We start from the raw sequence: 14,067 nt of genomic DNA on the forward strand, positions 1-14,067 counted from the left end.
CTGAGCATGTCCGTTAACATCTAGTTTGTCCCGTAAGAATTCATCACTTGCCCCTCGTTCAATCCTCTTAGAAACAAAATATGTCCCGGGCATCCGCTGTGAGGCTGAGCAACAGGTCTGGTGTAAACTCAGCCCTCCGTGCTGGGGATGGTGGCGACCCCAGACGGCCTGCTTTGTGCCTTCTTTCCCCACCAAGCGGACAGGGGGGGGAATTGGAAAGCACCCTATGCCTGAACCTCCCTGGATTCTGCAGGCTATTTCGCCTCCTTAGGGCCCCGCTCCAGTCGATTTATCTCAAGAATGGTTGCTCTCTTGTCCTCCAGGAATGGGCCCGCAAGGGGAGGCAGCTTTTGCCCCGTCGCTCAGTCCCGGCAGCCCGTTGATGTCGCCCCAGATCCCTCCTTCCCAGAGCCCCATGCTCCAGTCGGCCCCACCCACGCCCGGGTACCAGTCTCCGGACCTGAAGACCTGGCAGCAAGGAGCCATGGGGAATAACAGGTAAGTCCGAACCCAGGGGCTCCCGCGTCTGACTTGGTGCCCGTGGCTGATCTGCAGCTGGGGTGTGCCGGAGGGCTGCTTCCATTTCGGGGGGGGGGACGGTGGGCCGGAACCGCCCGCTCGCTCATGGACGTCGATATCTGGCTAAGTCCCCCGGGCATGGCACTCCGCATGGCCCCTCTGTACGCCCGTCCTCTCGCCTCCCAGTTGGTTTCCCTGGCACAGGCAGGGTGTTGTCTCAGATGCCAGCTGCTGAAAATCCCTCGTAAAGGTGCCCAGAGCCGTTCCATGCTCAGGGCTTTCTTCATGCCCTCGTTTACTGACTGTAGCCTGTCCTCTTCCCCAGGCTGTTGGTCTTCACATCCTCAGGCCCTTCTCTCTGGTGTGGGCCAAAGTCTTGTTGCAGAAAATCTCTGAGCTCAGCGGCACAATGCCCACCGCTCCTTTTGGCCCATCCCCATTTCCCCAAGTTGAACTGTTCATAGAATCGTAGAAATCCTAGAAAAGTGAAGTAGGAAGGGGCCTCGAAGGCCATCAAGTCCAACCCCCCTGCTCAGGGCAGGAATACGAATCAAAGGAGATCTGCCAGGCAATGATCTGTTGAGTACCTCCAATGTTGGAGCGCTCACCAACTCCTGACGTCACGGGTTCCACTGTCGTACTGCTCTACGACACAAGAACCGTCATCTTGTGTCGCTCATGACCAGCCAGGAACGAGACATGCTGGTGGCCCCGCATTGACACTCAAAATACACGGAGAACATGTTTTCTGGGTCCGAAACCCAGACGGGGATTTTCCGAAACGCCACCCCGGCTCCTACCCACAGCTCTTCACCTCTCGTCTCTTTGATCCGCAGTGTCTTTGGCCAAGCCGGGCAGACCCAGCCCTCCGCCGCCCAGCAGGGAATGTACAACAACATGAGCATCACCGTCTCCATGGCCGGAGGGAATGCCAATGTCCAGAACATGAACCCCATGGCCGGACAGATGCCCATGAGCTCCTTGCAGATGCCCGCCATGAACCAGCTGTGCTCTGAGCAGGTCAGTGCGTCCGTCTGCACCTTCTCGCTTTCGTCCTCCCGATGAGGGAGGTCTGTGTTCTCTCCGTTTGAACATCAGGAGCGGGAGAGTCTGGGGGGGTAGGGGGCTGGCACAAGACACCTGTAGGTCCTGAGGTCGGAATGTAATCTGCAGTGAGGACGAAACCTCACTGAGTGAAATGCTGGAGAGCTCAGTGGTTTCAGAGCCAGAGAATGGAAGTTCAATTCCCCCACATGGCCTCCTTGAGAGGAGCCGGACTCCGTGACCCACAGCGTCCCTTCCAGCTCTACAGTTCTAAGATGATGATGATGATATTCAACCCCAAAGAACAGCAGCTGTACTCTGGTCAAGCCCTATGTGGTAGACCTGGAGGCCAGCCTAAGAATGCAGCCAGGAGCAAGGTGAAGCAATGGGGGAGGAAAAGATACTAAAGGCTTCTTCTATAGTCCAGCTGTTCTCCCCTCCCACCAGCCCAGAGAGGATTAGCAAGAGGAGGTGCTAAACGCCCCTGTCCTCCCACCTCCAGATCATTCCTTCCTCCCTCCCTCCCAAGTCCGTAACTAGCTCATTTCTCGGTCCGTCTCCTGTATGCCTCAGTCCAGAAGTAAATGCCGTTAAAGCCCATGGGGCTTCCTTCTCGGAAAGTGGATATAGGATTGTAGCGGTGGTCCCTGATCTGTTGACCCTTGAGGGCCTCCAGATGTTTTTGGGTTGCATTTCCCTGGATCACTGTCTTTGCTGGCTCAGGCTGGTGGGAGTGGTTGTTCCACGACCTCTGGAGAACCCCTCAAGCCCCCCCCCTTGCTTGAAACCAGGAATCGCAGGGTGCCTCCTGAAAAAGCCAGAACCATCATCTTCTCCTTTGAGGAAGGGCTCCTTTGGATTTGCTTTTTGATTGTTTTTTTGTTAAAAAGGCAGCTAAAATAATGTCTGGCGTGGAAACTTTATACTGTACCTCCTCCTGCCATAATATGAGAATCTGAAGTCCTCTGGTGATACTGAATGATAGTGGATGCCTTGCAGGCAGGCAGACGTCCTTCGAGAACCACGAAAGGGAAACTTTCTGTACTGCTTTCAGAGTCACCGCCCCATGGAAGATTCTGGAAACTGTCATCCAGAAAAGGAACTATTCGGAGCATTGCTCTCTGTAGCTCTTACCCCTTGGGATCCTCTTGTCTCGCAGAGGAGACCTGTTTTCCCTCCCCCCTCCCCCCCCCGCCTTAGCTGGCTTTAAAGGGGATGGACATCAGTAGCCACGGCTCCCTGTGGAACTGACCTGTGCAGAGGGAGGACAAGAGGAGAATGGGAAGCTTCTGGCCTGTCTCTCCTGCTCCGGGGCTTCCGAGGGTCCCCCCCCCCCGCAGGGCCCTACAGTAGGTAGGCCCCTGGGTGAGAGGGGCTCACGGCCTGACGGCAGAAGAGCCCCGTTGCCAGGCCTCGTCCGTCACAGGAACATGGTCTTCAGGGTTTCCCCCTTTGGGAAGGAAGGGATGGTTTGACTCTGTGCGGAGACATGCCTCGCCCTTCTTTGGCGGTGCAGATGCTGCGCAGGGAGCCCTCAAGGATTGGGACCCATGTGGCATCCTACATAGCAGGGCATTTCCTATATGCACAGGACTGTGCCTCATCGGTGGGAGCAGGCAGAGCTGTTTCCCTCTATGTCCTCCTAAGAGGGCCGATGCAGAAGATAAGCTGGGCGTCGGAGAGGCTACCGATGTGTCGTTTCTCCCCACCCCCACCCCTTTCCCTTTTGATGGCCAGAATTGCTGGGCATAAGCCCCATTCTGCAACTTGGGTTCTCATCTTGCTCTCCTCCTCCTCCCCCTCCTGCCCGCCCGCTTGCCCTCTCCTTCCTGTACAATTTTTTTCCAGGTGAACGACCCGACCCTCAGACCCACCGGCCTCTACTGCAATCCGCTTTCCTCTGACCTTTTGAAAACAGAAGCCGATGGAGCGCAGGTCAGTAGCTCTCTCCGGGAAGCCTCGAATGCCCACCTCCACCGCCTGGCACATCTTCTGTGAAAATATGGTGCCCAGCCGGGAGCGAGGGGCAAGACTCTTTATCGGCAAGCCACGGAGACGGCAGCGGGGCTCTTGGTTAAGCTTCCCCAGAGCTTTTTCTGGCTCGGAAAACAATGTGACTGGGGGGGGTGGTGGTGGAGAGAAGCTTTGAGCGTCATTACTCTTGGCTTTGGGCCCTGTGGATCGTGTCCCATGTGTCTCAGAATCTGTCATGGCCCCATCTTGAAAATGAGGGGGCCTCCGACCCCAGTGGTGATGCAGCTAACACAAGCCACACACGAAAAGAAAGTAAAGAAAGACGCGGGTAGTGTGTTTGGGGGAATCATGCGCCCTGTGCCAGACCAGCGTTGCAGGAGGTGGCTTTGCCACCTGGGAGAGCCGAAACGCCTTTGTTCAGGAATATTGCTTCCCACGTAAAAGAGAGGCCGGCAGTTTAATTTTTTTAAAAAAAATCTTTTTGTTTGTAAGTCAGTTTTCCATTCTGCAGTCAGCTCTGCAAAGCTGGGCATGCCCTTTCTGCCACCCCTCTTACATTGACTCCCCGTACGAGCCGTCAGCAGAATAAACATAGGTGCCCGGCTGTAAAGGCAGCCAAGACCTGTGCTCAGCATGGGAAACACTGAGATTTTTCAGAGCCACAGCTGGGAAATAATCCGGTTGTTATTTTCCTTCATTTTGTTTCATCGCTGTTTCTTTTAGATATTTCTGTATCGGTTTTCAGGTAGGTTTCCAAATGCAATTTCGGTCAACAAGCAGATCTCACCTGCTCTCCATAGAGAACCTCCGCCAGCCAGGTCTCTCTAAGCCAGTTCAGGTCAGCACACTCCGAGCCAAGCTCCTGGGCTGGGTGTTGGCTGTTTGGCCGTTTGCTGACCTGGCCTTGTTATGATGTGCCATCACGTCACCTCTGACTTCTGGCAACCCTATAAAGGAGTGGCCTCCAAAGTGGCCGGTCTTCACCTGCTCTGAATGAGCGATCCCCTGTCCTCAACGGTCTTGCCCAGCTCTTGCAAACTCAAGCCTGTGGCTTCCTTTTGGGAATCAGTCCATCTCGTGTTTGGTCTTCCTCTTTTCCTGCTGCCCTCCACCTTTCCCAGCACTCCTGTCTTTCTCTTTCCCAGGGAATCTTGCCTTCTCAGGAGGTGCCCAAAGCAGGACAGCCCCAGTTTCAACACTTCTGCCTCCAGAGAAAGTTCACGCTTGATTGGATCTGGCACCCACTTGTTCATCTTCCTAGAAGTCCAGGGTTTATCCACAAAGCCTCTCCTCCGGCACCACATTTAAAACAAATCTCCCCTTCCCCCCCCCCCTCCGTTCAGCTTTCTTAAATGTCCAACTTTCACAGCTGGACAATTAAGAAAGCTTGCAAGTATTGGGAAAATGTTGCTGGCATTTCCACCAAGGAGGCCAGAGGGCTTTGAAAGGAAGCCCAATGTGTCCCTTGACCTCTTAGTGGATTACTGGGTGGCTGTTCCCAGCGGCCAAAGCCTGCCTAGCTGAGGGGTGAGGAACGCTGGTCGCCTTTTGCCCATTCCCCACAGGTCTTTTGCTCCCCTTGGTCCTTCTCCCAAGACTGCTGCCAAACTTCCGCAAAAGCGAGCGAGCAACCAAACTGAAACGTCACCCGAACCACCTCCCGATGGGTCTTGCCCGACACTAAGGAGATATTGCCTACTTGTTTCATTTTACCTCGCAAGACTTCAGATTCACGCACACACATTTGTACATTTTCTCTAGTGTTTGTTATTGACACGTTTTTTTCCCTAGGATACACATGTGTGTATCTATTCTATTTAATTTCCACATTTTCTGTCATTGGCTGTGCCTTTTTTACAACTGCTACCCCTTTCAGTAACCCATGTTTTTAAATGCTTTCTGCACACTTTATGTCTCTGAAATGTTCCATAAACGTTGAAAATATATGGATTTTTTAAAGCAAAGAGCATTTCTTCCCACAACGAACCTCAGAAGGTATTTTTTTAAAAAGGCTGCTTTCATCAAGGCTGTCAAATCCAATAAAATTCTTTTCTGTCTGTGCTTTCACGAGAACTAACTGTTCTGGTAGGAACCAGTTTGGAGGCACAGCTTAAAAGCTTTTTCGGTTACTCTAGTATTAAACAGAAATAGATCATTCTTCCAAGGGGAGGGGGTGTTCATGGGTCGTACATGCAGTTTCCTGCCACCCCCAGGCTATTTACAATCAGTGACTAAAATCTTATTAGCTGCTATGGCTGCACCAACTTCCTCGCTTGTAGCAATTCATCACCAAGTTGAAATCCAGCCCGTGAATTGCACGACACTGGTGTAAAAACATAATAGATTTGGGGCCAACATCTGTACTCGTCTCTGTTTGAATATAATAGTTAAGGACGGCTCTCCTGGGAGAAATGGCCTCAGCCAAAGGGCTTTGAAGCTGAGCTCGGCCTAGCTTCCTGTTCAGAAAGAAAGCTCCCAGCTATCACTGCTGGGGCAGGAACAGGAAGCTTGGACAGAACTAGGCCTCAAAATCTTCCAGTTGATGCCTTTCAGCCAGGTGAACACATGTAGCTGTCAAGAAGAACTCCCAGAATTGAGAATTATGGAATTTGTAGTCTTAAGAAAGCTAAAAATCCCACACCTAATAACAAATGGAGGCCAGCAAAGTATGAGGACACTTGAAGGAGGATCTGCATAGGATTCTGCAGTCCAGAATGTGCAATATTTGATCCGCGTTACCTTGGTATTTCCTAAATGCCTAATGTTTATTTTCACAATATAGATGGGCTGAAACTGAAATCCATCTTTGGCAAATATGGCGCCAAGCTGTGACACTGTACAATGTGGCTTCACCCTGTGCAAGTGATTGTCCCCATCACTTTTGGTGTTTCTTAGTCAGTGGTTCTCCCTGTTTGCATTCCAGTTTCCAGAAGCCCGAGCCAGCGTAGGCGCTGGACAAGGATTCAGGGAGCTGAATCCTTAAAGCACCTGGGGAGTTAATAGTGGAGAACCACTGACCTTTCTGACCCCTTCTCTCAGGATCCTCAGGCTTAGTTTGCTGCACGAGATCATATGGCCAAGGTCCAACCAAGAAGATGCAACAGACATTGTCCATTTGCATTTAGCCCTGTTGACCGTTTCCCCAGCTGTGCCGGATCGATACGAGGCAGAATGATCAGACTGGGGGAAGGAACCCCTCTGGCACCATTTTAGGCATCTGTGAACCTCACAATTCAGCCGCAGCCATATACAGAGAAGCTGGTTTTAATTCACAGAAATCATTGGAAACAGATGGGAGGGATCTCACTCTGTGGGGACCACAGCTATGGAAAGGGGCTTCCCCTCAAAGCTTCCATCTTCAGGAGGATTCCGTTGAATCCCACCATGGAGGGCCAATGGGAAAGGCTTGCTTTGATTTTATATCAAGCTTTCAGCTTCTAACTTTTCTGGCAGCCAGAACAGGATCTCAGCCTTACGGACACTCTTTTGCCAAGGCCTGGGCACTGACGGTGGAACAGAGGGACCCTGTATGCATTGGGGCAGGCGTGCCTCTGGGTTTTAAACATCCCAGCTCACCAAGACCCTGGGGGGGGGCAGTTAGTGCTCCTAAGCTTGTGCCGGGGAGAGGTCAGGGAAGCTGAGAAATTATGAAGAAGGAATGTACGGTAGGGGGAAAGACCTGGAGGTGTGGACTTGTGAGCCGGCAAGAATTTGCAGGCTGCTTTAGCAGACTCTTCTCTGTTTTCGGACCTCCTGGGGACGCATTTTCCCCCAACTTTGAGGGAGGGGTCTTCGCTCCATGGGTTGAGGCCATATATATTCGCGAAGGCTTTCACAGTCGGGATCTAATGGTTGCTGTGGGTTTTTCGGGCTCTTTGGCCATGTTCTGAAGGTTGTTCTTCCTAACGTTTCGCCAGTCTCTGTGGCCGGCATCTTCAGAGGACATCCAGTCCTGTTCTTGAGGCTCATGAGCCTGTGGAGCGGCGTGCGGGGTACAGCCACAGTAGGAAATGCGGCACATCTCAGTATCCTTGGCTTGACCAGGCGCGGTGCTGTCCTCTGAAGATGCCGGCCACAGAGACTGGCGAAACGTTACGAAGAACAACCTTCAGAACACGGACAAAGAGCCCGAAAAACCCACAACAACCAGTTGAGCCCATGCTTTGTATGCAGAAAGAAGTTGTAGAACTTGCTCCCCATCTGCTGGAGGGAAGGCGAGGAGAGAAGCCTGCCTGAAACCCCCAGAGGTGGCCCATCTGGCCAGAGGTGACACGGGGGGGGAATCAAGCGAAACAAACCAAAGGCCTGACCCAGCTTCCCGTGCTCCTAACTTGGGGCCCTGGATTGGATTCCAACTCCTGTAGTAATCATGATCAAGAGTTGAAGTCCAATGTCTCGCGGGCTGGGGGCGGCCGTCCAGAAACAATCTCCTCTGTTTTGGGGAGGCAGGGGTCTCTGGTGCAGTCGCTGACGCCGGACAGCATCTGAAAGGCAAGGTTGGAGAGAAGGGGACGTGAAAAGCCTGCGGGCATGAATGGGGAGGAAAGTTGGGTTAAGCCTGTCTAGCTTTCGGGCTATGCCACTGGCAGTGCTAAGAAAGGCTGGAAATAAAGCATCGGCCTCTCCCTCTCGAACAGGGACAAGAATAAGCTTTAAAGGGGAAACGCCATCCAGTCCTGTTCTTGAGGCTCATGAGCCTGTGGAGCGGCGTGCGGGGTACAGCCGCAGTAGGAAATGCGGCGCTTCTCAGCATCCTTGGCTTGACCAGGCGGGGTGTTGAGCCAGCTTGCCCGCCTGCCCTCACCCCCCACCCCCGGGGCCTTCCTTTTAAATGCAAGAACATGTGAACTTCTTTTTCCCAGCACTGATCCAAATGAGTGCAGCGGTTTTCTTTTTATAGGACAAGAAGACAGAAGAGTTCTTCTCTGGGGTGACTACAGGCTAGAGGAATTCTCTCTAGTGAGTTTCCACCTCACCATGGTACCCCGCTCTGTCTGCCCGCCCGCCCGCCCGCCCGGGGGCCCCTTCCCACGCTTGGCTAATCCCCCCTCCTCTCGCCTCTCTTTTTCTGTCAGCAGGTGCAGCAGGTCCAGGTGTTTGCCGACGTGCAGTGTACGGTCAACTTGGTGGGCGGAGACCCTTACCTGAACCAGCCGGGCCCGGTGGGTACCCAGAAAAGCGCCACGGGGTCTCAGACGCCACAGGCCCAGCAGAAAAGCCTGCTCCAGCAGCTACTGACCGAATAGTCTTGCTTTTCAAAAGGAATGTGAAATTTAAATAATAAGACGTACAGAGATATATATAAATATATATAAATATATATATTATATATTTTTCTGAGATTTTTGATATCTCAAAAACCTTGCAGCCATTCTTCAGCTCTCGTAGTGTTTTGAGGGGGGGGAAGCAGGGTGGTGGGTTTTTTCCTTTTTCTTTTCTTTTTTTTTTTAAAGGCGTTGGATGTCAGCCGTGACAAGACAGAACAGTTGAGCCAAAATTTACAGATGATCCTTATTTTTGTAATCCGTTGCTGGCTTCTTATCCCTGATGGAAGTTACTTGTGGGGCAGGGTGGGGGTTGGGGGTTTGGTTAGGAGAGGAAGGAAAGGAAGATATTTTACTGGGGGGAGAGGAAAAAAAAAGGAGTCGAGTTCTCAGTTTCAGCTGGATCTGTCACTGATTTGCGTCTTCAGCGAAGCAGGAATTGGGCGAATCCTCGCACTCACCTCTTCTTGGGTAGGGATGTTTTTAGCTGATCTTAAAAGACAGGCCCTCTGGCCCATTGCCTGCCCCCCCTTCCGTTTGTGCAATCAAGCTTTTTCTAGCAATTGTGAGTTTGTCAGTTTTAAATAATAATAATAAAAATAATAATTAATAATAATAATTAATAATAATGACAGAGTATTTTGACCCACCATTTTCCCCATGTTTTATGCTGATCTATAGACAGCCTCATTAGTGAGAAAGAGGCCTCGGTGTATATGACGGGGGGGGGTGGGAGCTTGTGCAAAAACTAATATAATAATTTTTGAAAAATAAAAAGACATGAATACAAGTTTTGGGGGAGAATTGCAATATTTTGGGGGGGGGAAGAGGTGGCTCCGAGAGCAAAGCACCAAGTGCCGCCGCCCCTGTTACGCTCCTTTTATATCTGTGGGATCCGTGGGTGGAAGGAGGGGGTTTGTCGTCCCCCATGGAAAGGAAACCCCATGGAAAAGAAAGGATGCCCATTAGCAGCTTACTGGCAAAGTTGCACCCTTTGGCCATTACTGTAGATAAGGGGAGGGGGGGAGAGATAAATCTGATTAAAAATGAGCAGTCAGTCCTCTGCTTTGATTCTGTTTAACAGCCAAGGTAGCTCAAAACTATTTAAAATAATATTATGATTATAATAAAAAAAGGCAGTTCTCTGTGGAACGGGAGACACGTTTATTCTTCGCCCTGCTCAGGCCTTGCCTTGTAAATAGCTCAAAAACCTCTTGTATAAATTGGTTTCCTTCTCTTCTTAGTTAAGGGATGCTCTTAAATAGCATTGCTTTTGGAGGGAGGGGGGGTGTTTTCTTTCTCTTTCCTCTTTCTGAAATTTTGTTGATGTGTGAAAAACAAAACTGTGTAGCTTTTTGTTAATTGAATTTGCAAGAGTTTAAAAAAAACAAAGAGACAAAAGCTGGTGGCTGGTGTTGCATTTATTGTTCAGAAATGCTGGTGAGGGAGAGAATGGCCGGGGGGGGGGGGCTTTTTTTCTCTGGGTCCCGAGCAGGAGGACCAGCAGACTTAATGGGGCAGTTCGGGGGGGGGGGAGAAAGGAAGAGAACGGGAATGTTCTTCCTCTGTTCTGGACTCCACAGGGGCCCAGCCAGGGCTCCTCTTCCTGTGTTGAGATTTGCTGTTGTAATGGGACAGCATGTGTTTCCTTCCCCCCCCACACACACACACAGAGTATCAAGGAGACACGCCAAGAAGAGAAGATCCACCTGCCCATCGCACTCACCCACGTTCCAGGAGGACTCACCAAAAGGCAGGGACCAGCCAGGCTTTATAAGTGGCTTAGTTTCAAGGAGGCACCGCGAGTGAGCAAGACCGGCCAGAAGGAGTTGTCACCCCAAGCCTTCCATAGGGACACGAGAAGGCTTCTCCCTCCTTCCGCAGAAATAACAACGGAACAGAAACACGGCAACATTCCAGCCTGATATAAGAGCCATAGAGTGGAACGGCTTAACAGCCCCAAAGCAGTCAGTCCAGTAAGTGAGGAGCCTTTTTGATTTTCTGGTCTACAGATCCCATTGTTTTCATTTCTGGGAGTCCCGTCTGCAGGACCCAGGAGAGATGTCCCAGCTGGCAGGCCTCCTACCTTGGACTGGCCTAACTTCCTCTTTGGAAAGGAAGCTTCCCAACCATGACCAGAGCAGTTTCTTGTTAAAAGAGGAAGTTGGGCCTCGCCAAGGTAGGAGGCCTGCCAGCTGGGAATTCTCTCCGAATGTAGGCCTCCTTCAGTCCCAAGGGACGATGGTCACATGGTCTGTATGGAGGACTTGGAACAGCGTCTAGTGTGGCTGAGAAGGCCAATTCGAGAGTGACCGTCCCTTCCACACTGAAGGCAAATACAATCTGTCCCCTGTCCATCTCCCGGATTTGGCTGGTTTCGGGATGGCCCCTTTGCCTCGGCCTGCTGGACAAGGGTCTCCTCAAATTGCACTCCAGGTGAATGCAATTTAGGTGTCTGTAAAGTCTTTATCCTGAAGGCAGGACTTCCAGAAAGCAAAATTAAAGGCTTTGATTAAGGAGCTTTGTAGTGCGGTGGTTGAACTACCGTGAAGACTCAGCTCACGACCCAAATTCAATCCTGGCTCGAGTAGCCAACTCAAGGTTGAATCAACCTTCCAAGGTGGGTAATTGAGTACCCAACTCGCTGGGGGGAAATTTTAGCCTACATGAAGCTAAAGATCACAAGCTAAATATGAGCCAACAGTGTGACGGGGCTACAAAAAAGGCCAATGCTATTTTAGGCTTCATTAATAGAAGTATAGTTTCCAAATCCTGCAAGGTGCTAGTCCCCCTCTATTCAGCTCTGGTTATGCCTCACCTTGAGTCCTGTGTCCAATTCTGGAGACCACACTCTGCAAGAAGGATGCTAACAAATTGGAACAACTTCAGAGGAGGGTGACAAGGATGAACAGGGGGCTGGAAACAAAGCCCTAGGAGGAAAGGCTGAAAGAATTGGGCCTGTTTAGCCTTGAGAAAAGAAGACCGAGGGGGTGATAGGATAGCACTTTTCAAAGACTTGAAAGGCTGTCCTACAGAGGAGGGGCAGGGTCTGTTCTCAATCATCCCAGAGTGCAGGACATGTCATAATGGGTTCAAGTTACAGGAAGCCAGATTTTGGTTGAATATTGGGAAAAGCTTCCTGACTGTTAGAGCAGTATGACAGTGGAACCAGTGACCTCGGGAGTTGGTGAGTGCTCCAACACTGAAGGTGTTGAAGAAAAACTTGGATAATGACCTGGCAGATCTGCTTTGATTGTATTCCTACCTCGAGCAGGGGGTTGGACGTGATGGCCTTGTAGGCACCTTCCAACTTCACTTTATGATTCTATCATTAAGTTGCAAACCACCCAGAGAGAAAGTACTAGAGGGTGGTATATATGCAGCACACTTTGCTTTGCTGTCCAAAAAAATCCAAGATGCACATCCCTGAAATCTGGGTATATTCAGAGGAGCTTTGCTGCATGGCTCTGAAACTAGCCTCAGACTACAGGCAGCCAAAATGATATGCCCTGGTTGCCAGAGGACTAGTGGTAACAACCCCCTGCGTGATTTTGGTACCGGGTCTTCCATAATGAATTCTCCCTCCCATGGCCTTTACAGCACAACACGGTCTAAAGCAGTACTTCAGAGGAACAGCATGTCTTAAAGACAGAGGGATGGGGAAAGGGCAGCCCTCCAGAGAGGGGAATTAGGGGAGGTGCCACCTGACATCTCTTCACCTACCTGGCTTTTAAGGTCTGCCAACATTTTGCAGCTTAGAAGTTTCCTCGAACACACCCCTCAAGTATCTGACCTTCAGTGTAGTTTGCCAGAGAGGTCGTCTGTTTCGGCAACAACGAAAAGTATTGTGCTGGCTCTAAGACTATCAGATTTATTTCCTGGTGAGTTTGGGGAAGCAAGTTCTCAAATTCTGAAGCAATGGAATGAGTTCATGAAATGTTCCACTGAGAGGTTCCACAAGATGTGTTTTCATTATGGCCCAGTTATTTTCCTCCTTCATGGAGAAGAGGCAAGAAGAGGCCCCCCTCCATAGCATCCTCGCCGCTTCCCCCTCCATGAATGCTCCAACCCTCTTTTGAAACCTTCAACGCGACATTTTGTTGTTGAAAATCCCATTTCTGTCCTCTGCCTCCCCCAAAATCTGTTTAACTGTGTGGCCTCAAGTTCTGGTATTATGATAAAAGAACAATCCTAACCTTAATTATGTCCTTACTTTAAAATTGTAGTCTTCCCGCTCTCTTCTTAAGCTTTATAGAGTGTGCCTCACCAAGACTCCCTAGAAGCACTGCAGTAGCTTCCTTCTTTATACACATGGTGGGTGGAGCTAGACCACACAGTCTCTAAAAATGAGACCTTTGTCCAGGTGGGGGGAAATGTAGGTGTTGGTTTGTCGCATGGAATTCCCAGAATTATGCCTGGAAAATCCTGGGATCTGGAGTCCAAAAAAATCCAAATGACACATCCAAGTTTTTCTCCCCCCTAGGGAGTTACTTCCACACTTTTAGTTGCCATTTTCTGCACTTTTCCCGGGTTATAATTTCTTTCTCTTTGTGTGTATGTGAGAGAGAAAGAGAGAAAGATGGTGGTGTGCAGAGACAAGACATGTAACTGCATAGATTTGCATAAATGAAGGACTTTTTTTCTTTCCTAATAAACCTGAACAGCTAATTTACTTTTCCCACATTCTCATCAAACTACCCATCACAACTTGAAGATCCAATTTCCTGATCATTCACTGCCAGTTCAGACCTGTGTGCTCTAATGTGCATCGTTTTACAAATCCCTGGACTTAATTTGCCTTTTCACTACAATTCATCCAGGCTGCAAGGATCTTCCGGGAGCCCTCCACAATCCTCTCCACCCACTCAACTCTTATGGTCACCAGAAATCCTGATCATTTACTTTTTGCCTCCACATCATTCATGAATCCACCCTGGAGAATTCTGGGAATTGTTGCCCAAAACAATTGCACACACCTTTCATTGAGAAGCATGGCCCAATGCAGACCGGGGGGGGGGGGGGGAGATGACACACAGGGACAGATGCAGTTCTCACAATCTTCATTTGCAGGAACAGCTTTGTTTGTTCTCACTCTGCTTTGTATTCTTCAGACAATGCTCTAAGACAGTGATGGCGAACCTTTTTGAGCCCGAGTGCCTGAACGGCAACACAAAACAAAATTATTTATTTTGAAGTGCCAACACTGCAATTAAACCTGAATACTGAGGTTTTAGTTTAGAAAAAACAACTCATGTCATTTACACAC

General features: G+C 50.2%; 1 protein-coding gene across 13 annotated transcripts in view; it reads left to right on the plus strand.

Moving 5' to 3' along the window:
- NCOA1 (nuclear receptor coactivator 1) overlaps window positions 1-10,202 on the plus strand; it is a 291,778-nt gene extending 281,576 nt beyond the window's left edge. For 8 of the 13 annotated variants that reach the window (XM_072986356.2, XM_072986373.2, XM_078381578.1 and 5 more), the window contains 4 exons: window positions 324-498; window positions 1,356-1,539; window positions 3,412-3,498; window positions 8,613-10,202. In XM_072986356.2, coding sequence (XP_072842457.2) covers window positions 324-498; window positions 1,356-1,539; window positions 3,412-3,498; window positions 8,613-8,783 — 617 coding nt within the window. In that variant the 3' untranslated portion in view covers window positions 8,784-10,202. Of the gene's footprint in view, window positions 1-323; window positions 499-1,355; window positions 1,540-3,411; window positions 3,499-8,437; window positions 8,497-8,612 lie in introns of all 13 variants that reach the window. The other 5 variants (XM_072986382.2, XM_072986398.2, XM_072986368.2 and 2 more) reach the window with 3 other exon arrangements.
- The last annotated feature ends 3,865 nt before the right edge of the window (window positions 10,203-14,067 follow it).

Source organism: Pogona vitticeps, chromosome 1, assembly GCF_051106095.1.
Source record: "Pogona vitticeps strain Pit_001003342236 chromosome 1, PviZW2.1, whole genome shotgun sequence".
Lineage (NCBI taxonomy): Eukaryota > Metazoa > Chordata > Lepidosauria > Squamata > Agamidae > Pogona > Pogona vitticeps.